This window comes from Symphalangus syndactylus, chromosome 8 (genome assembly GCF_028878055.3).
Source record: "Symphalangus syndactylus isolate Jambi chromosome 8, NHGRI_mSymSyn1-v2.1_pri, whole genome shotgun sequence".
NCBI lineage: Eukaryota > Metazoa > Chordata > Mammalia > Primates > Hylobatidae > Symphalangus > Symphalangus syndactylus.
In genome coordinates, this window is record NC_072430.2 from 35,865,809 (window position 1) to 35,890,397 (window position 24,589).

Consider the following 24,589-nt stretch of genomic DNA (forward strand, 5'->3'; position numbering starts at 1 on the left):
ATTATTATTCAGGTATGTGTATATGCTTTTATTCCACAAATATGTATTGAACATTCATTGTATGACAGATATCCTTCTGGACAATGACAAAACAGCCCTGTTCCCTACCTTCAAGGAATTCACAGTACTCAGAGATACAGATTAATGTACAAGGTAAATGGGATTAACACAAGGTGTTAACACAATGGGATTAACACAAGGTTCAGGGAACCCTCTCACTTAACCCAGACTGGAGAATCCAGCAGTCTCCCTGGGGGAAGCCTCAGTGGAGCCTTCCGATCTACCTGGGTGTCTCCTATATCTCAGTCAACCAACCCTCTTCTTATTGCTCACCACTTTTATTTCAAATCTTCTCATCAAATTTCTAACTCTGTCACCCCCATCTTCCATCTTCTTAGATGTCCTTTAATAATTTGATAAGTCATAGAAATGTTTGAAACTTTAACACGAGAATGCCTTGAATTCCACACCAATAAGCCTACTAGTTTACCTGCATCTGTCCCATCTTTTCCTACAACTGAGACAGCTAAGTAAAAAAGGGCTCCCTAGCAGAACCTTCAATTGCCTGTGCCCTGGGAGAAGTGTGTACTGGGGTGGAGCTTCAGGAATTTCATTTATAGCTGGGAGGAGCCTGGCCTCTCCTGTTCTGGAGTGGTACCTGGGATTCAATCTGTGAGGCGGGAAACGGGCTGGGAGGACTCTCGCTTTGCTGAGAGTCCCTGTTTCCCTCTTTTCCTCTTTCACCCAATAAATTCTATTTTTATCACCCTTCAAAGTGTCTGTGAGCTAATCTTTTATGGCCATGTGACAAGAACCTGGCTTTTAGCTGAACTAAGGAGAAAGTCCTACAACGTGACTTCCTCGTTATGATGTAAAAAGTGACGATCTTCCTCTAGAAGGCCAATCCCTCTATTTGGGTCTCATCCCCTCCTGCCTCTTCAGGGACCACATGCTCTTAAAATTGTTCTTTCTTCACTCTCTTTAGCTTCTCCTTCTCTGCGGATGCCTCCTCCTGGTCCCAGTTACACTCACTTGTTTGTGACTCTCAATCTCTACCTGAATCTCTCCCCTGAGTGTCCCCATATACCTAGAACTCCCAATCCTCTTTACTCTAATTTACTTTTTTTCCCCATATACTTATCTCCTTCTAAATTAGTATCTAATTTACTTATTTATTGTGTTTTTTGGTTCATTGTCTATTTCCTCCCATTCAAATGGAAACTCCATGGGGACATGGATCTTTGTCTGCTTGTTCCCTGATGTATCCCCAGCTCTCAGAGCAGTGATTGGCACATAGTAGAGGCTGAACAAATATTTATCAAATGAATGAAAAAATTCTATGTCCTGATGTGTACTCAATATAACTGCACCTCAAATGCCATATGCCCCAAAATGAATTCCTAACACACCCCCTGACCCTCCACAGCAAATACACAAAACGCTTCTCTGCCTAAATGAATGTGCCGATCAACCACACAGATGTCCTAATCAGAAACTTAATCAGCCCTCCCTTATTTATGTCTCAAATCTCTGTCCTTTTTCATTATTCCCACTCAATGATCATCCTTCAATTTGCCGTCCCCTGTACTTTGGGCACTGCATCAGCCTCTTCACTAGCTTCCTGCCTACAGCCTTGCTCCTTCCACCCCTCACCCCACTGCAAAGCCAAGGGAATGTTTCTCAAATGAAAATCTGACCATTTCACTTGCCTGCTTAAAACCATTGAATGGCTCAGCCCTTAGGGAAGATTTTAAACTCATTCACATGATTTACAAGACCCTGTACTAACTTAGACCTAAGTGTTTTTTCTACTGCCCACCTCCCTGCCTAAGCTCTACCTCCAAGAAACTTATTATATTTCAATTCTTCAGAAAGCCCAGGCTTTTCCCTTCTGCTTTTTGCTATATAATGCAGATCACAGGTCAGGTGCTATTTTTTCTTTTCAGGAAGTCTTCCCCAACCCTTCTCCCTGCTCCTGTTTAGGTAATAGACCTCTTATGTGAGTTTCCATATCACCCAATAACTGACCCCATCATGACTCTCATCACTCGCTTAGGAATAAAACTGAACCGCTGTGAGTTTTGTCTACTGTTGTATACGGAACACCTAGCAAAGTGCCAGGCACAAAGTAGGGCTCAAATATCTGTTGAATGAATGAAGTAATGGCCAAGCTGTTGGGACATGCAAGTAGAGACACCAAATAGGCAGTTGTATAAGGTAGATAAGGCAAAAGGAAGAGCTAAAGGAGAATTCAAGGTTTTTAGCTTACAGGATGCTAAAGTGGTGCTGTTAAAAGAGAAGGAACAGCTTGGGAGGAAAATGATGTATTTATTTTGGATATGCTGGTTTTGAAGAGCCTGTGGGACATCAAAGTGGTAATATTTGGAAATTAGCTGTATTAGGAAATAGTGCAGCCAAAGGAATGGGAGTGTTTACTCAAGGAGAGTGGGGTATAGAGGAATTAGAACAAAATATACAAAGAAAGAGCTGGTGATTAAGTAGCTGGCAAAAATAAAACAGGAAGTCAGAAAAGGAGACTGAGGAAGAGTAGCCAGGTGAGACAAGAAGAAGAATGAGAGAGGAATATCAAGGAAAACAAAGAGGCAAGAATTTGAAAGAGGAAGGACTTGTTAGCAACATAAAAAACTGCAGAGATGTTCAGTAGGATGGTCTCTCAACCTCAGCACTGCTGACATTTTGGACTAGATAATTCTGTTGTGGGGACTGTCCTATGAACTGTGGAATGTTCAGCAGCAACCTTCACTTTTACCCACTAGGTGCCAGTAGCAGCCCCCTCTCTAGTGGGCATTTAGCAACCAAAAATGTTAAATGCTTCTAGGGGTAGAGTCGACTGTGGTTGAGAACTACTGAAATGACAGAAACACTAAGAAAATGGCCACGGATTGAGTACATTTGGCCAAAAACTGTACAGGTTGCTCCTGGTTATATTATTTCACATGCCTGAACTATCTGGATTGCCTGTCAAAATCAATTAAATGAAATAAAGACCTGCTTCATTTCATTCACTCTTTCTCAACCCAGTATGGAAAATCCCTTTTCTCCTTACTCTAAGTGGATAGCAATTCAATTTTTAAGGTTTAGAATTATTTTTAATTCTCTTTTAACGTGAGAGAGATCTGAAACCACTGGCTACATTTATAACAAAATGTAAATATTTGTATTAGTAGTGAAAGGTGATTCAAGACTTGGTGACTAGGACAGATGGATGTGTGTCTATCTGTCTATATGTTTATCTTATAAACTATGAGATGTTTATAGGAGAGATTTACAGCTAAGGTTTTGCCATATCCCAACATATATTAACATACATCGAGAATTATGAACTTCTCAAAATCAAATGAATTTAAATTTGATTTAGGTTTTAAAAAATCATGTAGGAATTAGGGAGTGGAGATATAGCAAAATGAAATAAAATTCATGTACATAAAATTGTCATATACATTGAAAATGTAACCGCCATTGATTTATGCAAGTATAATACCAAGTATTTTTCTTGATAGAACACGTTTAGAGAATAACATATCACAAATGCAAACTATTCTTTATATTAAAAAAACTTACATTCTGGAAATATTGGGCAGATTAGAAAATGCATGACTTGGAATAGTTCTCAGGTGAGTCTCAACAAGCTTCCTGTGAAAATAACAGTTACATAATTAGAGTTTTAATCATTGGGCTTTTCTAATAATTCACCTTAATTATAAAAACACATTATTAAAAAGCATGAGTTTTCACAATATGTTTCCTTACACATAATCAACAAAAATAATACTCAACAAACATACCAAAGAACCATATGTACACATTTTTTTCTCCCAATAAGAATTGTTAGATTCAGATGCAGAAAGTAAATCATCAGACTTCATCTATGAATTAGCAGTAAACTAATATGTCTTGCCCCGCATCACACTTTATTTGTTAACTGAAGGGCAACATTTTTTTGGGGGTCTTTTTATTAAATTGAAAAAACATGATTATTTTACCTTTTAATTTAGGTTTGGGGGTACATGTGCAGATTTGTTATATAGGTAAACTGGTGTCAGGGTTTTTTTTGTACTGATTATTTCATCACCCAGGTACTAAGCCTAGTACCCAATAGTTATTTTTTTCTGCTCCTTTCCCTCCTTCCACCCTCCACCTTCAAGTAGGCCCCAGTGTCTGTTTGTTCTGTTTGTGTCCATGAGTTCTCATCATTTAGCTCTCACTTATAAGTGAGAACATGTGGTATTTGGTTTTCTGTTCCTCTATTAGTTTGCTGAGGATAATGGCCTCCAGCTCCATCCAAGTCCCGGAAAAGGACATAATCTTGTTCTTTTTTATGACTGCATAATATTCCATGGTATATATGTACCACATTTTCTTTATTCGATCTGTCACTGATGGACATTTAGGTTGATTCCATGTTTTTGCTGTTGTGAAAAGTGCTACAATGAACATTCGTGCAAACAACATAATATATTCATCAGTATATTAAGACTACTGAATTTATAGCATGTACTTGTCAATGGAAATGTCTTGGAATGCTATTAGAATATACATTAAGTACATATTTAAAAGAATTAAATGCATGTTTTAAATCTTAAGGATTAAAAATAGTAGCATGGTTACTACCTTCTTGCACAAGTAAAAGTCTCTTCAATCATATCTTGATCTTATCATCTACGTGCTGCAGTCTGGAAATAACTGACTGGCAAGGAGCAAATTCTTCCTCAGAATCTTGAGACATCTTTGTTGGATTTGCACCTTAAAGGTGTGACTTTTCCTCTAGTTTGCTTCTTTGGAGACTCTTCAGAAGGTGGAGACTGTTCTCATTATACACAATGAAACACCTTCATGCATTTCAGTATGTCTCTCCACCTAGGCACTCCATTTTTTGAGTTATGCTCTTTTTTTTTTTTTTTTTTTTTTTTTTGAGACAGAGTCTTGCTCTCTCCCCCAGGCTGGAGTGCAGTGGCGCAATCTCGGCTCACTGCAAGCTCTGCCTCCCGGGTTCACGCCATTCTCCTGCCTCAGCCTCCCAAGTAGCTGGGACTACAGGCACCTGCCACCGCACCCGGCTAATTTTTTGTATTTTTTTTAGTAGAGACGGGGTTTCACCGTGTTAGCCAGGATGGTCTCGATCTCCTGACCTTGTGATCCACCCGCCTCGGCCTCCCAAAGTGCTGGGATTACAGGCTTGAGCCACCGCGCCCGGCCGAGTTATGCTCTTTACTATAGTTACTACTTGAGAATCTTGTGTGGAAAACAGTGTGTGTAGTGTATTAACTTGGGAAAAAGACAATGCCTCAGCACACTACTCAGCTTCTCCATGTGTCTGTTTTTGCCATTTAATCACACTGGTAACCACACATCATCCAGTTAGTACCTCATTTATAGATATTAGAATAACATTGTGTATTTTTTCTTCTCTAAGCTGAGGGGTTACTTCTCAACAATCTATTTCCTTGGTCTATGCTTTCTTCGAACTATTCATTTTTGCAACGATTAAAATATATCTGTAACTTGCCTAATCAAAGCATCAGCAAGACCAAATTAGTTGGTAAAAGGACCTATTAAAATGGAGGGAGGGAGGTGATGTGAATGACAAAAGAGTAAGTCTTCAGCTCTTTCCAACCTCTGGAGTTTTGCCATGAAGCCCAATGTTGCCTTAATATTATTTCAGAAATTCAGGTCCCATAAATTACTTGTTCTCCTTTGAAGGTCTCCCACTTATATTTCCTTAATTGAGTTATCTGGATTCTGAAGCTAAAAAGATAAGAACAAGTCATTCTACCAAAATCTCTGTGTAAAATTGGGCCATGCCAAAGGAAAACAAAACATACACACCTGTTGAGTATCACCCAAGGCAATTGAGTTTAAGCTCAAAGATAGTCTTACTCACAGAGCTGTCGTAAGGCAAACATTTTGTGGGCGTACTTATGGTGAGATTGTAGGCAATACGGGTCTAAACTGTAACTTTCACTGGCTAAAATTTTTTGAGTTTAGCTCGTGTTCAAAAGTAAATTAATGTATATAAAATTAAATAGGAAACTAGAATAAGATTACAATGGTTTCTAAGAAATTGACTTGGAACAGAAATAGCATCTAAGTGCAATTTAATAGCCTTTGGGCTAAAGGTTCAAATAATGTTTCTATTCTTTCCCAAAGTATGAGTTTCTGAAATATATAATACCTGTTTCTTGAATTCTGTCTCTCTTTTACACATGTACAGTTCTGAACAAAGATCTTTTTCTCACTATTGAGTTAGTTGTCCCACAAGGTGTTTTAAAAGACAAAAAGATTTGAAATGTTAATGTTTTGCTTAATTCCACAAACAAGATATTTTTCCCAGCCAGATTTTTTTTTTTTTACCAAAGAAAGCTCACCAATATTTATAGACCAATAAGGATTATGTGTCTCAGAACATCTGTCTTAGTAATAATACAATATGCACAGTAAATCAAACAAAATTGAAGTTGAGGGTGCTAGCAATCAGCCGGAGATAAAAATAATGTCTCCTTGTTGAATAAATTCAGTTAATATCATGATTATAACACACGCTGGGACAAAATACTGATTTCAATAATGTTAAATGAATTATTAGAATGACAACTAGTTGTATAGATTGCCAAATTCAATTGCAATTTAACAGTTCATACATTTTGCCTGGATATTTTCATAGTAATGTGCACATAATCTAAAAAAAGACATAATTGAGTTTGTGTAAATTTTCTTGACTTTTGGCATAAATTGTCTTGGTTGCCTCTCTAAAATTCATCATATTAGCTTAAGCTCTCCTTTAATTTCTTTCCTAGCTTTTAACATGTGATTAGTCTGATTGAGCTTATGAAAACATTCAAGAGGAGTTTTCTTCTAAGGTATCTATTTCCCTTCAAATAAAGAAGAAAAATAATTAGTGAGGGCATGGCATCTAGGAAATTAAATAAAGACATCCTATTTATTTAGAGAGCATCTGCTCCATTTTTCCCTAATAGTTCAACCTTACAATAAGGATTGTGGGGAAAATTTATTGTAATATTGTGAATGCCTCACGACCCCCAGACACATGTGCTCCAGCACGCACATAACCTTTGTGGAGGTTTTGTGGTTGTTTTGATTTGCAATAGCTTTGTAGCTAGAGTTAATTTATAGAATGTTTGTCATCTATCTGCTTTTATCCCTCCATCTAGGGGCAAGGGGCTGGATGTTCTTTCTATTATCTACCTTTTCAAGAGAAGGCCTTTTATTCAAAGAATCTTGTGATATTGTGATTACTGCTTTAAATGCAAATGAAAGAAAAAACACAAAGTGAATGTGTTTATTTTATCAAAATATTTTATTTTAATTTCAGAATACATTTTGAATATTTATGGAAAAGGCAAAGTATACATCTAAGTGTGTATTCTTTTGACAAAAATATTAGAAAATCTTCAAAATGCTTCACTTTTGTCCAAATAATTTGCATCACAATAGTATTTGTTTCTAATGAACATATGCTAGGTACTGAAGAGGCTGTTTTTTATTTGCCTTTGATAATTCACAATAAGAAGAAAATGATGATTCTTTCTAAAACATGACAAAAAACCTCACCTCATACAAATAGTACATCTATTTACTATTAACGATTAAGGCATCATATGTAACTCATTGGGAAAATAGTTCACAGCTATAGTCTTGTATCCTATGTAGAGAATGTACATTAAATAGTTAAAGAAGTTGGCTTCAAGATATAGAAATTATGTGAGAGAAAAGATATAAGCTGAGTTTGCAATTTCAATTTGTTTTTCTGTGATTTCTTTAATCAAGAATGACCATTGGAGATATGACAAATGTTTCCTTTGGGCCTTGCTGAGGCAAGATTTATATCTGTCAAATGTCTGCCTTAGGAAAATATAGTGTAGAAATTGACATGCATGTGAACCATGACTGATTACCTTGCAGATTTTGCAGGTACAACCCAGTTTTAAGTACTCTCTTTTTGGTTCTTGTAGTAGCAATGGGGGAGAGAAATATGGTTAATGTAAAGAGAGCTGACAGTTCTTTGTTCCAAACAAGAGCAGTTGGTGCAATTAGACTTTTCACAGTAATCTTGCATGATACTAGGCTTAGTTCACTGAAATCTCATCAACATGTAAATCCAATCAACATTCCAACATCTTCTTTCTTACACAGTTTCTGGAATCTTAAACACATAGCTTGTGTTGCATATGTGCATATGTAGGTGTGGGTTCTAACACATTTCTCACTATAGCCCCTACCTCATGACCATGTCGGAGTTGTACTGAGTTGAGGAGGCTGGCTGATCTTCTTTGCCATGGCAGAGACTGTGTGGTCCAGAAACACCAAACTTCCCACTTGTGTGTCCTATTTGCCTCCTGGCAAACAGGCTGAGATCATTTTGTGATTCTGCGTGTTTGTTTAATATTAATGTCATCTTCATCTTAAGGGCCTCTTGTTGTATTAACCACCTATGTCAATCAATCAGCCAGTATTTCACTGAGGTGTGCCAAGTATATTTCACTGAACTATTCTATGTGAGTATAGAAAGTATTCATAGTAGAAAAAGAGGGAATTGGTAAAAATAATCCAGATTTTTTATATTGTGAAGTTGTGGATTACAAATTAGGCAATATTAATACAATTTAATGTGGACATTTATCATTTGCCTGGTGTTCTTATTTTGGCAAGAATAAATTTTTTTTTCTTTTCTTTTTTCTTTTTGAGATGGAGTTTCACTCTTGTCACCCAGGCTGGAGCACAATGGTGCAATCTTGGCTCAGTGCAACCTCTGCCTGTGGGGTTCAAGCGATTCTCCTGCCTCAGGCTCTTGAGTAGCTGGTATTACAGGTGCCCGCCACCACACCCAGCTAATTTTTGTTTTTTCAGTAGAGACAGGGTTTCACCATGTTGACCAGGCTGGTCTCAAACTCCTGACCTCAAGTAATCCACCTGTCTTGGCCTCCAAAAGTGCTAGGATTACAGGTGTGAGCCACTGCACCCAGCCAAGAATAAATTTTCATTGGTGAATTCATTTTACTGTTGTGCATTAAAAAAATACTCTGTGGCAAACTGTGAAAGAATACAGCAAGCATAGGATTTAAAATCAGGGATGTAGACCTACAAAGATCATGCAGTTAAACACTTGAGACTATTTGCATATAGACTATTTTTTAAAATAAAATAACTTTAACTCGTCATTCTCTTGTGTTTTCTATTTTGGGTGGTATAGTAAATTTTAGTCAGTGTTGCTGCTAAATTATTTACAAATAATACAAAAATTCAGGTGATATGATGTCTACAATGCAAGCTGTGACACTGCTGCTGAAATAGAATGGCATACTGCCCTGAATCCAGGTGGACTTGTGAGTTATTATGTAGGGTCAAACAAGAGTTTCGATTTGGGCTTTTTTGTGTGTGGTCTGAACCCCAGAAACTCAAGCAATAGCTTGACAAGTTTGACTTATGGAAATTGCTCAGTTTAGGTCATCTGGGAGAGAGTTGTCTATTCACAAGTATTGGTTTAGGTCTCCAAATTGTTGAAAATTTAAATTTGGTTTCATTTCATTATTTGGCATAATTTTTTGTATTGAAAGTATTTTTTCACAGTTCTTTATTAAGGCATATTTTATACCCAGTGAGATGCACAAATCTACAATGCATATTTATATACTTCAGTGTATGTAAGTATACTTATACTTTACATATATGTATGCATATATGTACACATAAACCCATGAGACCAGTGCCTGGATCAAAATATAAAATATCTCCATCACCCCGAAAGTTTCCTGTGTAGTTTTCCAATCAGTAATTGTATTAGTTCATTTTCACGCTATTGACAAAGACATACTCGAGACTGGGAAGAAAAAGAGGTTTAATGGACTTACAGTACCATGTGGCTAGGGAAGCCTCATAATCACGGCAGAAGTCAAGAAGGAGCAAGTCATGTCTTACATGGATGGCAGCAGGTAATGAGAGAGAGCTTGTGCAGGGAAACTCCCATCTTTAAAACCATCAGATTTCATGAGGCTTATTCACTATCATGAGAACAGCACAGGAAAGACCTGCTCCCATGATTCAATTCCCTCCCACTGAGTCCCTCCCACAACATGTGGGAACTCGAGATTTGGGTGGGGACACAGCCAAACCATATCATTCCACCCCTGGCCCCTCCCAAATCTCATGTCCTTATGTTTCAAAACCAATCATGCCTCCCCAACAGTCTCCCAAAGTCTTAACTCATTTCAGCATTAACTCAAAAGTCCACAGTCCAAAGTCTTATCTGAGACAAGGCAAGTCCCTTCAACCTATGAGCCTGTAAAATCAAAAGCAAGCTAGTTACTTCCTAGATACAATGCAGATACAAATATTGGGTAGATACAGCCATTCCAAATGGGAGAAATTGGCCAAAACAAAGGGGCTACAAGTCTAAAAAGTCAGCAAGTCTGAAATACAGCAGGACAGTCAAATCTTAAAGCTCCAAAATGATCTCCTTTGACTCCATGTCTCACATCCAGGTCACACTGATGCAAGGGTTGGGTTCCCATGGTGTTGGGCAGCTCTACCCCTATGGCTTTACAGGGTACAGCCTCCCTCTCAGCTGCTTTCATGGGCTAGTGTTGAGTGTCTGTAGATTCTCCAGGCACATAGTGCAAGCTGTCAGTGGATCTACCATTCTGGGTTCTGGAGGATGGTGGCCCTCTTCTCACAGTTCCACTAGGCAGCACCTCAATGAGGACTCTGTGTGGGGGTGCCCACCCCAAATTTCCCTTCTGCACTGCCTTAGCAGAGATTATTCATGAGTGCCTCACCCCTGCAGAAAACTTCTGCCTGGACATCCAGGCGTTTCCACATATCCTCTGAAATTTAGAAGGAGGTTCCCAAACCTCAATTCTTGACTTCTGTGCACCCACAGGCTCTATACCATGTGGAAGCTGCCAAGGCTTGGGGCGTTCATTCTCTGAAGCCATGATCTGAGCTGTACCTTGACCCTTTTAGTCAAGATTACTATAGCTACAACAAGTTGTTAAAATATGTACAGGATATGAAAAAATACAAAGTAAGCAACAAAGTTATAAATTTGGTGGAGGAGGCCAGGCACAGCAGCTCACGCCTATAATCCCAACACTTGAAGAACTTCCTTTAATGTGTTTTGTTTTTAGTACAGGTCTGGTGGAAATGACTTCACTCAACTTTTGCTTATCTGAGAAAGTATTTTTACTTTTAATATGGGAAGATACTTTTACTGGATATACCATTCTATGTAGACAGGTCTTTTCCAATACTTTAATGATGTTATTCTGTTGTATTCCAGCCTGTGAAGTTTCTGACAATAAGCCTGTTTCCCTTTTAACCTTCATTCCTTTGTAGGTAATGTGTATTTTTTAAATCTGGCTACTTTTAAGATACTCTCTTTATCACTCATTTTCAGCAATTTGATTATGATATGTCCTGGTATCATTTTCTTTATATTTATTCTTCCTGAGATTCATTGAGAGGTTCTCAGATTTATGGGGTTAGAGTTTATATCAAATTTGGAAAATATATGATTATTGTTGCATTAAAATTTTTCTTTATGTTTTTTTCTCTCTCATTTCCTTCTGGAACTCCACTTATGTGTAAGATAGATTACAAGATAGATCACTTAATGTAATCATATGGGTAATTGATGCACTCAATTTTTTTTTAATTTTTTTTCCTCTCTGGGCTTAATTTTGGATAGTTTCTATTGCTAAGTCTTTAAGTTCTAATTTTTTCCTCTTCCGTAGTATTCAATTATGTTAATCTCATCCAGTTAATTTTTCATTTTTTATATTTTTAACTTTAGAAGTTCCTTTTAGGTCTTCTTTATGTCTTCCATTTTTCTCATTATTAATATGCATTCTTTTATTTTTTTGAGGTTGTTTAGAAGACTTAGATGTTTTAATGTCATTTCTTGTTAATTCCATCACCTCTGTCATTCTGGGTCTGCTGCTACTAACTCATTTTTCTCTTTGTTCTGGATCATATTTCCTGCCCTTCTCCCTGACCATGGAAGTAAAAACATGGCCACCAATTTCCCTCTTTGGGAATCTGGGCTGGCTTTGATCATTTGCTTGATTATAGAATGTGGCAGAAGTGTGTTCTGAAATTTTGAGGTTACATTAGAGGAAGCCTTGCAGCAAAGTTCCACGTGAGACTAGCATTCACCCATCCTTATCAAGGCAGCAGACAAGTGAATAATGCCATCTTGGACTCTCCAGAAAAGCCCATTTGTCATGTGAATACCAGTGAGTAAACTCTGATGATGCCATGAGAATGACTTAGCTATCTCTTACCCCAATTCCTGATATGCACTATCAGAAATGTTAAATTGGTAGTTGTTTTAAACTTTTATATTTTACAGTAGATACTTACGTAGCCATAGGTAACCAAAATACCCAGTATATATCTGATATTATTTAGGTAGGTATTTTGTATTTGTGTAATTACCCTGTGGGTTTCTAGCTTCCAAAATTATTCAGTAAATGTGAAATTGGTTTGAATTTATGTTTTCATTGAAACAGCAGTGATGATGAAAAAAAACGAAGTGGGAGCTGAATGATGAGAACACATGGACACATGAGAGAGAACGATGTACACTGGGGCCTGTTGGGGGCCATGGGAGGGAGAGCATGAGGAAGAATAGCTAATTGATGCTGGGCTTAATACCTAGCTGACAGGTTGATAGGTGCAGCAAACCACCATGGCCCCCATTTACCTGTGCAACAAACATGCACATTCTACACGTGTATCACAGAACTTAAAATAAATAATAATTCTTTCATTGAAGAAAACCCCAGGATCAGATGGGCTCCCTGTGGAATTCTACCAAATGTATAAAGAACTAATACCAATCTTCCCAAAGTGTTTCTAAAAATTGAAGAGGTGGCAATTATCCCTAATGCATTGTACAAGGCCAACATTACTCTGTTACCAAAACCAGACATGGACATCAGCCCAGCTCTTTTTTCATCTTTCAGCTCCCACTTATAAGTGAGAACATGTGGTGTTTTTGTCATGAAATCTTTGCCTGTGCATATGTCCTGAATGGTATTGCCTAGATTTTCTTCTAGGATTTTTATAGTTTTGGATTTTACATTTAAGTCTTTAATCCATCTCGAGTTAATTTCTGTACATGGTGTAAGGAAGCGGTCCAGTTTCAATTTTCTGCATATGGCTAGCCAGGACTCTCAGCACTATTTATTAAATAGGGAATCATTTCCCCATTGCTTGTTTTTGTCAAGTTTGTTGAAGATCAGATGGTTGTAAATGTGTGGACTTATTTCCCAGTTCTTTTTTCTGTTCCATTGGTCTACATGTCTGTTCTTGTCCCAGTACCATGCTGTTTTCATTACTGTAGCCTTGTAGTGTAGTTTGAAGTTAGGTAGTGTGATGCCTCTAGCTTTGTTCTTTTTGCTTAGGATTGTCTTGGCTATTTGGGCTCTGTTTGGTTTCATATTAATTTTAAAATAGTTTTTTTCTAATTCTGTGTAGCATGTCAATGGTAGTTTAATGGGAATAGCATTGAATCTATAAATTACTTTGGGCATTATGACCATTTTCACAATGTTGATTCTTTCTATCCATGGGCATGGAATGTTTTTCCATTTGTTTATGTCCTCTATGATTTCTTTGAGCAGTGGTTTGTAGTTCTCCTTGTAGAGACTTTACACCTCCCTGGTTAGCTGTATTCTTTGGTGTTTTATTCTTTTATAGCAGTTGTGAATGGGAGTTCATTCGTGATTTGGCTCTCTGCTTGCCTGTTGTTTGTGTACAGGAATGCTAGTGATTTTTGAACATTGATTATATCCTGAGAATTTGCTGAAGTTGCCTATCAGCTTAAGAAGCTTTTGGGCTGAAACTATGGGGTTTTCTAGATATAGGATCATGTTATCTACAAACAAAGATAATTTGACTTCCTCTCTTTGAATCTGAATACTCTTTATTTCTTTCTCTTGCCTGAGTGCCCTAGAACTTCCAATACTATGTTGAATAGGAGTGGTGAGAGAGGGCATCCTTGTCTTTTGCCAGTTTTCAAGGGGAATACTTCCAGCTTTTGCCCATTCACTATGATATTGGCTGTGGGTTATATATGGCTCTTATGTTTGTTTTGTTTTTTACTGACACATTATAATTGTACATATTTATCAGGTACAGGGTGAAGTTTCAGTACATGTATACTTGTGTAATGACCAAATCAGGGTATTTAACATATCAATCATCTTATACATTTATCATTTCTTTGTTGTGAGGACATTGAAATGCTCTATCCTAGCTTTGTTGAAATATACAATGCAATATTGTTAACTATAGTCACCCTACTGTACAATAGAGCACAGAACATATTTCTCCTATCTAACTGTAACTTTGTACCCATTGACTAATCTCTCCCCATCCTCCTCTTACCCCTACACTCTTCTGCCTGTGGTCACCACTTCCCTACACTCTACTTCTATGATGTCAACTTTTTTAGATTTCACATATGAGTAAGATCATACAGTATTTGTTTTTCTCTTCCTATCTTATTTCACATAATATAACATCCTCTAGATTAATCCATATTACCCCAAATGACAAGATTTCCTTCTTTTTCATGGCTAAATATCATTCCATTGTGTGTATTTGTGACATTTTCTTAATTCATCTCTTGATGAACACTTAGGCTGATTCCGTATCTTGGCTATTGTGAATAGTGCTGCAATAAACATGAGAGTGCAGATATCTTTTTGACATACTGATTTCATTTCCTTTGAACATACACACAATAGTAAGCTTGCTGGATCACATGATAGTTCTAGTTTTAATTTTTTGAGGAAACTTCATACTGTTTTCCATAATGGCTGTCCTAATTTATCACCAAAAGTGTATGAGAGTTCTCTTTTCTCCACATCTATACTAGCATTTGTCATTTTTTGGTATTTTGAGAATACCCATTCTAACTGGGGCAAGGTGATATCTCATTGTGACTTTTATTTGTATTCCTCTGATGATTGGTGATGTTAAGCATATTTTCATATACCTGTTGGTCATTTCAGAAATGTCTATTTAGGTCTTTTGCCCATTTTAAAATCAGGTTACAGTCATGCATCACTTAAGGGTTGGAATACATTCTGAAAAATGCGTTGTAACGCAATGTTGTTATTGTGTGAACATCACAGAATGTACTTACACAGACCTAGATTGTATAGCTTATTGTTCCTAGGCTAGAAACCTGTATAGTATGTTACTGTACTGAATACTGTAGACAATTGTAACATGATGGTAAATATCTGTGTATCTAAGCATATCTAACCATAGAAAAGGCAAAAAAATACAATATTGTGATCTTATTGAATCACTTTTATATATGCTATCATTGACCAAAATTTTTCTTTAACTTTTAAGTTCAGGGGTACAAGTGCAGGTTTATTCCATAGGTAAACTTGTGTCCTGGGGGTTTGTTGTACAGATTATTTCATCACTCAGTTATTAGGCCTAATATCCATTAGTTGTTTTTCCTGATCCTCTTCCTCCTCCCACCTTCCACCCTTCAATAGGCCCCAGTGTGTTTTTTTCCCCCTGTGTGCCCATGTGTTCTCTTAGTTACCACTTATAACTGAAGACATGCTGTATTTGATTTTCTGTTCCTGCATTTGTTTGCTAAGGGTAATTGCCCCTAGCTCCATCCATGTCCCTGCAAAGGACACAATTTCATTCTTTTTTATGGCTGCATAGTATTCCATAGTGTATATATACCACGTTTTCTTTATCCATTCTATCATTGATGAACATTTAGGTTGATTCCATGTCTTTGCTATTGTGAATAGTGCTGCAATGAACATATATGTGCCATGTCTTTATAAGATAATAATTTATATTACTTTGGGTATATACCCAGTAATGGGATTGCTGGGTTGAATGGTATTTCTGTCTTTAGGTTTTTGAGAAATCGCCACACCTTCTTCCACAATGGCTGAACTAATTTACACTCCCACCAACAGTGTGAAAGCATTCCTTTTTCTCTACAACCTCACCAGCATCTGTTAAGTTTTTACTTTTTAATAATAGCTATTCTGACTGGTCTGAGATGGTATCTCATTGCGGTTTTAATTTCTATTTCTTTAATGATCAGTGATGTCCAGCCTTTTTTCATATGATCATTGGCTGGATGTATCTTATTTTGAGAAGTGTTTGTCCATGTCCTTTGCCCACTTTTTAATGAGGTTGTTTGTTGTTTTCTTGTAAATTTGTTCAAGTTCCTTTTAGATGCTGGATATTAGACCTTTGTCAGATATATTATTTGCAAAAATTTTCTCCCATTCTGTAGGTTGTCTGTTTACTCTGTTGATAGTTACTTTTGCTGTGCCAAAGCTCTTTAGTTTACTTAGATCCCATTTATCATTGACCAAAATATTATGTGGAACATGACTGTATTTGTTTTTTTGCTATTGTTTGGGTTTCTTTTGTATTCTGTATATTAACCTTTTATCAGATGTATGCTTTGCAAATACTTTCTCCCATTCTGTATGTCATCTCTTCACTTTGTTAATTGTTGGCTTTGCTGTGCAGAAGTTTTTAGTTTGATGTAATCCCATTTATCAATTTTTGCTTTTGTTGCCTATGCTTTTCAGATATTATCAAAAAAATCTTTGCCTAGGCCAGTGTCATGAAGGGATTTCCCTATGTTTTATTCTAGTAATTTTATCGTTTGTGTTGATTTAAGCTTCTAGTCAATATTGATTTGATTTTTTGTATATGATGAAAGACGGGGTCTAATTTCATTCTTCTGCATGTGGATATCCAGTTTTCCCAGAACCATTTTTTGAAGAGACTCTTCTTTCCCCAATGTGTATTCATGGCATGTTTGTTGAAAATCAATTGGCTTTAAGTACCTGGATTTATTTCTGTGATCTCTCTTCTGTTCCATTGGTCTATGTGTCTATTTTAATGCCAGTACCATGCTGTTTTGGTTACTATAGCTTTGTAGTTTATCTTGAAGTCAGCTAGTATGATGCCGTCAGCTTTGTTCTTTTTACTCAAAATAGCTTTGGATATTCAAGATGTTTTGTGGTTTCATGTGAATTTAGGATTTTTTTCTATTTCTTTGAAAAACTGTCACTGGAATTTTGATAAGGATTTCATTGAATCTGTAGATGTTTTAGGAGTAGTATGGACATTTTAATAGTAATTCTTCTAATCAATGAACTCAAGATATCTTTATCCATTTACTTGTGTCCTTTTCAATTTCATCATCAATGTTTTATAATTTCCATTGTAGAAATTTTTCACCTTCTTGGTTAAAGTTATTCCTAAGTATCTTTTTTCTTGTAACTGTTGTAAATGGGATTGTTTTTTTGGTTTATTTTTCAGATAGTTTGTTATTGGCACATAGAAGTGCTACTGATTTTTGTATGTTGGTTTTGTATCCTGCAACTTTACTAAATTTGTTTATTAGTTCTAATAGTTTTATGGTGGAGTCTTTTTTTTTACTTTGTCATCATGCCATCACCAAGTGTGTCTTTATTATACTATTATAAATCCAGTGTAAATAAAATACCTTATTCATAGAGCATATAATAATTCTTATTTCTTTTTTTATTGTATTTTATTTTATTATGATTATACTTTAAGTTTTAGGGTACATGTGCACAATGTGCAAGTTTGTTACATATGTATACATGTGCCATGTTGGTGTGCTGCACCCATTAACTCATCATTTAGCATTAGGTATATCTCCTAAAGCTATCCCTCCCCCCTCCCCCCACCCCACAACAGTCCCCAGAGTGTGATGTTCCCCTTCATGTGTCCATGTGTTCTCATTGTTCAATTCCAATATGGCGGTGTCTTTAGGGATTTTTTTATATATAAAATTATATTATATGAAAACAGGGACAGTTTGAGTTCCTCCTTTTCCATTTGGATACCCTTTATTTCTTTCTCTTGCCTAATTGCTCTGGGTAGATGAAAGTGTTGAAAGTGGGCATATTGTCTTGTTCCAGATCTTAGAGGAGAAGCTTTGAATTTTTCCATGTTCACTATGATGTTAGCTGTGGAATTATCATATTTGGCTTTTATCATGTTAAGGTATGTTCCTTCTATACCTAATTTGTTGAGAGATTTTATCCTGAAGGAATTTTAAATTTTATCAAATGCTTTTTTTGCATCAGTTTTATCATTGAGTTTGTTAATGTGATGTACGATGCTTATTGATTTGCATATGATGAATCATCCTTCCATCTCCCAGTTGATCATGGTGAACTCTCCTTTTAATTTGCTGTTGAATTCGGTTTGCTTGTATTTTGTTGAGGATTTTTGCCTGTAGTTTTCTTTATTTGTTGTTTCCTTGTCTTATTTTTGTATTAGGGTAATACTGGCCTCATAGAATGAATTTAGATGAATTAACTCCTCTTCAGTTTTTTGGAATAGTTTCAAAAGAATTAGTATTAATTATTCTTTAAATATTCAGTAGAATTCAGCAATGAAGCCATCAGGTGCCATGTTTTTCTGTGATCAGAAATTTTTATTACTGATTGAATCTTGTTACTCATTATTGGTCTGTTCATATTTTCTATTATCAATTTTGGTAGGTTATATGTGTCCAGGAATTTATCCATGTCTTCTAGATTTTGTTTTTTTATTCTTTCTATTTCTTTCTTTTTATTTATTTATTTATTTTTAAATATATATATATTTTATTATACTTTAAGTTCTAGGGTACATGCGCACAATGTAATTGTCTCTTATGATTCTCTGTATTTCTGTGGTATCAGGTGTAATGGCTTCTTTTTAATCTCTGATTCTATTTATCTGTGTCTTATCTCTTTTTTCTTTGTCTAGCTAAAGGTTTGTCAATTTAGTTTATCTTTTAAAAAAATAATTCTTTGTTTCATTGATGTTTTGTATTTTTTAGTCTCTATTTCACTTATTTCTGCTCTTATCTTTATTATTTCCTTCATTCTTAATTTTAAATTTAGCTTGTTCTTGTTTTTTCTTTTTTCAGTTCCTTGAGGTACAATGTTAGGTTGTTTATTTGATACCTTTCTATTTTTTTGATGTAAGCATTTATTGCTATAAACTTCCCTCTTAGAACTGCTGTTGCTATATCCCATAGATTGAGGTGTACTGTGTTTCCATTTTCATTCATTTCAAGAAATTTTAAATTTTCATTTTAAATGTTTTGATTGGCCCATTGGTTGTTCCAAGAGTATGTTGTTTAATTTCCATGTATTTGCACAATTTCCAAAATTCTTCCTGTTATCATTTTCTAATTTTATTCCATTGTGATCAGAAAAATACTTAATATGCTTTTGATTTTTAAAAATTTGTTGAGACTTGTTTTGTGGCCTAACATATAATCTATCCCAGAGAAAATTCAATGTACTTTTGAGAAAAATGTGTATTCTGTAGGTTGCTGGTGGGCGAAATGTTCTGCAAATGTCTGTGAGGTCCATTTGGTCTAGAGTGCAGTATAAATCCAGTGTTTTTTTTTTTTTTTTTTTTTTTTTTTTTGCTTATTTTCTGTTTGGATGATCTATCTATTGCTGAAAGTAGGGTGTTGAAGTCTCCTACTATTATTGTATTGCAGTCTGCATCACTCTTTAGATGTTATAATATTTGCTTTATATATGCTTCAGTGTTGGGTGCATATCTATTTAGAATTGTTATAATTGGTTGCTAATCGACCCCTTTATTATAGATTTACCTTCTTTGTCTCCCCTTTCAATTTTTGACTTATCTAAGTATAGCTACTCTTGTAGTATTTTGGCTTCCATTTGCATTGAGTATCATTTTTCATCCCTTCGCTTGCAGTCTATATGTGTCCTTATAGGTAAAGTAAATCTCTTGTAGGTAGCATATAGTTGGGTTTTGTTTTCTACCCATTCAGCCACTCTGTATCTTTTAATTGGAAAATTTAATTCATTTATATTCAAGGTTATTATTGATAAGTAAGAACTTACTCTTGACATTTTGTTAAATCATTTTCTGTTTTTTTTGTATTTCCTTTTTCCTTTTTCCCTTTTTTATAGTTTATCTGTGTGGTTTGGTGATTTTTTTTGTAGTGATAAACTTTGATTTTTTTTTTCTTTTTCATTGTGTATCCGCTGTAATTTTTTTCTTTGTGGTTACCATGGGGCTTACATTTTAAAAACTGTGTAGTTATAATAGACAATTTAAGTTGATAATAACTTAACTTTGGCTACATACAAGTATTCTAGACTTACCTTCTACCTCCCAAATTTGTTTATTTTTTATTAAAAACATTTTTTTTGAGACAGATTCTTGCTTTATTGCCCAGGCTACTGTGCAATGGTGCAATCTTGGCTCACTGCAACCTCGGTCTCCTGGATTCAAGCAATTCTCCTGCCTCAGCCTCCTGAGTACCTGGGACTGCAGGCGCACACCACCACACCCAGCTAATTTTTGTATTTTTAGTAGAGATGGGGTTTCACCATTTTGGCCAGGCTGGTCTCAAACTCCTGACCTCAGGTGATCCCCCCACCTCGGCTCCCAAAGTGTTGAGATTATAGGCATGAGCTGCTGCGCCTGGCCTCCCCCATCAAATTTATAACTTTGTTGCTTACTTTGTATTTTTTCATATCCTGTACATATTTTAACAACTTGTTGTAGCTATAGTAATCATTGACCATTTTGACTTTTAATCTTCGAACTAGACAACTGAAAGTTTATATACCACCATTACAGTAATGGAGTATTCTAAATTTGATAATAAATTTACTCCTACCAATGAGATTATGCTTTCATTTTTTTCATGCTAGTAATTATTTTCCTAATACATCCAGTTGAAGCACTCTTTCTAGCATTTCTTACATGGCTGGTCTAGCAGTGATGGATTCCCTCAGCTTTCTCTTGCCTAGAAACACTATTTCTCCTTCATTTCTGAAGTATCAATTTTCTGGGCATAGTGTTCTAGGTAGACAGTTCTCCTGCACCCCCACCTCACCTCTTTAAGCACTTTGAATTTATTATCTGGTTCTCTCTTGGCCTGCATGGTTTCTGTTGAGAAATCTGCTGATAGTCTAGCGGGGATTCCCTTATATGTAACTTGATTCTCTTCTCTCGCTGCTTTTGGAATTCTGTCTTTAACTTTTGATGATTTGATTATAATGTGCTTTGGAGAGAATCTCTTTGGGTTGAATCTGTTTGGGATCCTTTGTGCTTCGTGGAGCTGGATGTACATATCTCTCCAAAGACTTGGGAAGTTTTTAACTGTTTTTTTTTTTTTTAAGTAACCTTTCTGTGTCTCTCTTCATCTTTTGTCCTGTGGAAATCCCATAATGCAAATATTTGTTGCTTAGTTGGTGTCCCAGAAGTCCAGCTGGCTTTGGCTGTTCTTTTTATTCTTTTTTCTTTTTGATCTCTGACTAGGTTATTTGAAAAGGCCTGTCTTTAAGTTCACAAATTTTTGTCTTCTGCTTAATTTAGTCTGCTATTGAAGCTCTGAATTGTATTTCTTCATTTTATTAGTTAAATTTTTCAGCCCAAAAATTTCTGTTTGGTTCTTTTTATTTTTATTATTTTTATTTTTTTGACACTACCACAAAGCCTCTCCATTCATCTGAAGGAAGATGCCAATAAATGACTTTTATTGCAGGTTTGTTTGCTGCATTCAAATTATGCAATGTAAGGGGTAAAGTGTACAACACATAAAACCCTCAGCATCAAACAAACAAGCAAAACAAAACACAAGCATTACACATTTCCTCTAAATTCACAGTACAACAGCCAATTATGGAAATGATGTGGTAGGGAATAAACAATGGCATATTTTCTTCACATCAGTCATTAATATTTATTCCCCTATGAAGTTCATTGTTCTAATTTCCATTATTCAAAGGGGAAGTTCTATCCTTGAGGACACCCAAAAGTATGCTATTACATGGCAGCATCAGCAGCAACCTCAGCATTGGAAGAAAAAGCCAAGCAGCTCGTTCTCTGCACAAAGTTGTTGCTCCATAAATAATATAACAATAGAATCATTTCACCATTATCAGGTCTCCTGCAAGGGTTACCACATGCCTTGTCCAGTGAGGTCCTGAGGTCAGTAGAGTCACAGCTGAGCAGGGCATGGGCACTTCTAAGTAGGAAGGCATGACAGTATGAGAGAATTTTCTAGCATTGGAACCTTTCTGCAGTTTACACAACACTTCAGATAAACTATGTATTGTTTACCAGAAGAAATCAAAGTTCAATTCTTATAGCTTCTTCTTGCTCAATCATTACTTTTCAGGGCTGCTTCAACTCTTAAACTCCAAGAAGCTAAGGAGGAGAAAAATAACTCTTATCTGTAGGATTTGAGATTCCAAACTTTCATTCACTTGGCAGATGGATCCTGAAAGCTGCTAGGTGTCAGGCTTTTCACCCTCCCTGTTTTTGAGAATTGGCCCAAAGCCTTTAGTAAGAGTAAGTTGGGAGCTGAAGCACATATATTTACTTAACTTTATTTAACATTTTTATTTTTTAAACTGTAGATTCAGATCTGACTATACAATTGCACATATCTAAGTATTTTTTTCTTCTGGAGTTACAAACCCTTCATCTGGGGTGGTGTAGGAATGAAATAGAAATTGCAAAAAGGCAAATTATTATATTTTCACTAGAAATTTAACTTTAGTCCTGTTTCTATCATAGGACAATTTTCACAAACCCCAAAACGATTCTATAAGAAGCTATTTCTGGTCTTTCTGGTTTAGCAATTGGTAAAACTTCCACAAGATTTTAATCAGGGGAAAACCATGTAACAAGCATGTATCTTTAACATGAAGCTGTGACTAATTATTCAAGAATACTTTTGGTTAAACTTCATACAAAAGGACAAGAAGAAAAAAATATGAGAAAACAGACCCTTTTTCTGCTTAAATTCACAAATGGCAGATTCACAGTTGGCTGGAACAGAAACAGCAGGGCCCTTCAGAAACTTCAGAGTTTTTAAAAATGAGTTCTCACTATTTTGCCCAGGCTGGTGTCAAACCCCTGGGCTCAAGCAATCCTTCTGCTCCAGCCTCTCAAGTAGATGGGACTACAGAGCATGTGCCACTGCACCCCACTTAGATCTTCTGATTAAGCTATCAATAAAGGCTAAGAGCATTCAGACATAAAATCCTTGAATAGACTTCTCATTCTCTGAGATTCTCTCAATTCAAGGTAGCATGATGTCAACTCTGAAGTTGTTCCTGAAGATAAAGAGAGGGTGGATGACCAAGGCTAGAGCATGACCTATAACAAGGAAAAGTGACTGTGTATAAAGTATAAGGCAGCAGCTCTCTGCCTCTGGTGGGCATCAGAAAACTTGCATACCTTTCTAAACATGTGACGGCTTGGACTTCACTCCCTACTTCTAAAGATGAAGCTCCAGGCAGATAGGTCTTGCCAAACTTTAGTCAGCAATTGTGATGTGTGCCACACAGAACTAACTATTGGTACGATGTTTCTGCCAGGCATATGCACAACCTTTATTTTGCATAACTGAGGATGATTTATCAATGTTGCATTTTAGAAGATCACCACTGTAAGAATTCCTTCCTTTGTCTACCCTAGCTGCAGATTTCCCACAACAGGCATGCATAAAATGTCAATTCTCTTCATAACCTAAGTTAGAATTTTAAATGAACTTTTGCTTTTCACACTTTGCTTCTTTTATGTGGTAGAGTTAGGCTGTACTTTTTGACTTCTTATTTGTAGCTAGTTTCATTGAAAATTCTTCTGGTTTTTGTGTGCTGCTAATCTCTTGTTTTAAAGATACAGAGAATTGTACTTTTTTTTTTTTTTTAGAGAAAGGCCATATGGAAAACATTCATCTTAGCAACTTCTGATAAAAATAAAAAAAAAACCCTGATTTTAACTTACCACTGATTTTTACTAAACTTTTAATCTTTATGCAACAGGACCACAATTTCTTTTCCCAGCTGTTAACACCCAGATGGTTTCAAACATTAAAAGGAAAGTGCAAAACATCATGCTGTAGAATTTCTATGCCTTAGCTTCTGCAGTGTGTATCTGTAAAGTGGCCAGGATGACCCCAACATTCCTGTCTTCACTCTTGGAGCTGTACAAATTATGCTTTTGATGTATTCTTGGACAAGATCTAGTACCAAGTAGTGGATGCTCTGGCCCCTTCTGAGGGCTCTCTGGATTTTTGTGGATGAGATATCATTAGTAATCCATTCATTCACCACATGAATGTTGCTCCAGTGTTTCCATAGCACATCAGATTCATAGATGAATTTCTGAGCAGCATTTCCAGCTTAAGTAATGCATATGAGCCCATAGTCTGCCATGATTTGGGTGATGTCTTCACTCTTCCAGAAATTGGAAACACCAAAGGACTCCAGTAAATCTGCCCCACACAACAGCGTGACCTTTGGTGCACCTTTTGTTTTTGGCTCTAGGGATTTCTTTTGACTAGAATCTTGTCTTTGTTCAGCTCATGGAATTCCTCTTCCATCCAGCCTTTCTAGTGTAGGTGAGTTCTGCTGGTGATCACAGTCACCAGCCTCTAGTTTATCTTGATAGTGTCTTAGCATCTTAACAGTCTCTATCCACTCCTTCTGAAAATTTTTCCGTGTATCAG

General features: G+C 36.2%; 2 protein-coding genes across 3 annotated transcripts in view; one reads left to right on the plus strand and one right to left on the minus strand.

Annotated features, from left to right (window-relative positions):
- CEP128 (centrosomal protein 128) overlaps positions 1–24,589 on the plus strand; it is a 636,715-nt gene that overhangs the window by 84,862 nt on the left and 527,264 nt on the right. The window lies entirely within an intron of this gene.
- TSHR (thyroid stimulating hormone receptor) overlaps positions 1–24,589 on the minus strand; it is a 168,020-nt gene that overhangs the window by 74,456 nt on the left and 68,975 nt on the right. Inside the window, exon 3 of the mRNA XM_055288570.2 lies at positions 3,583–3,654. Within this exon, the coding sequence (XP_055144545.1) occupies positions 3,583–3,654 (72 nt within the window). The remainder of the gene's footprint in view (positions 1–3,582; positions 3,655–24,589) is intronic.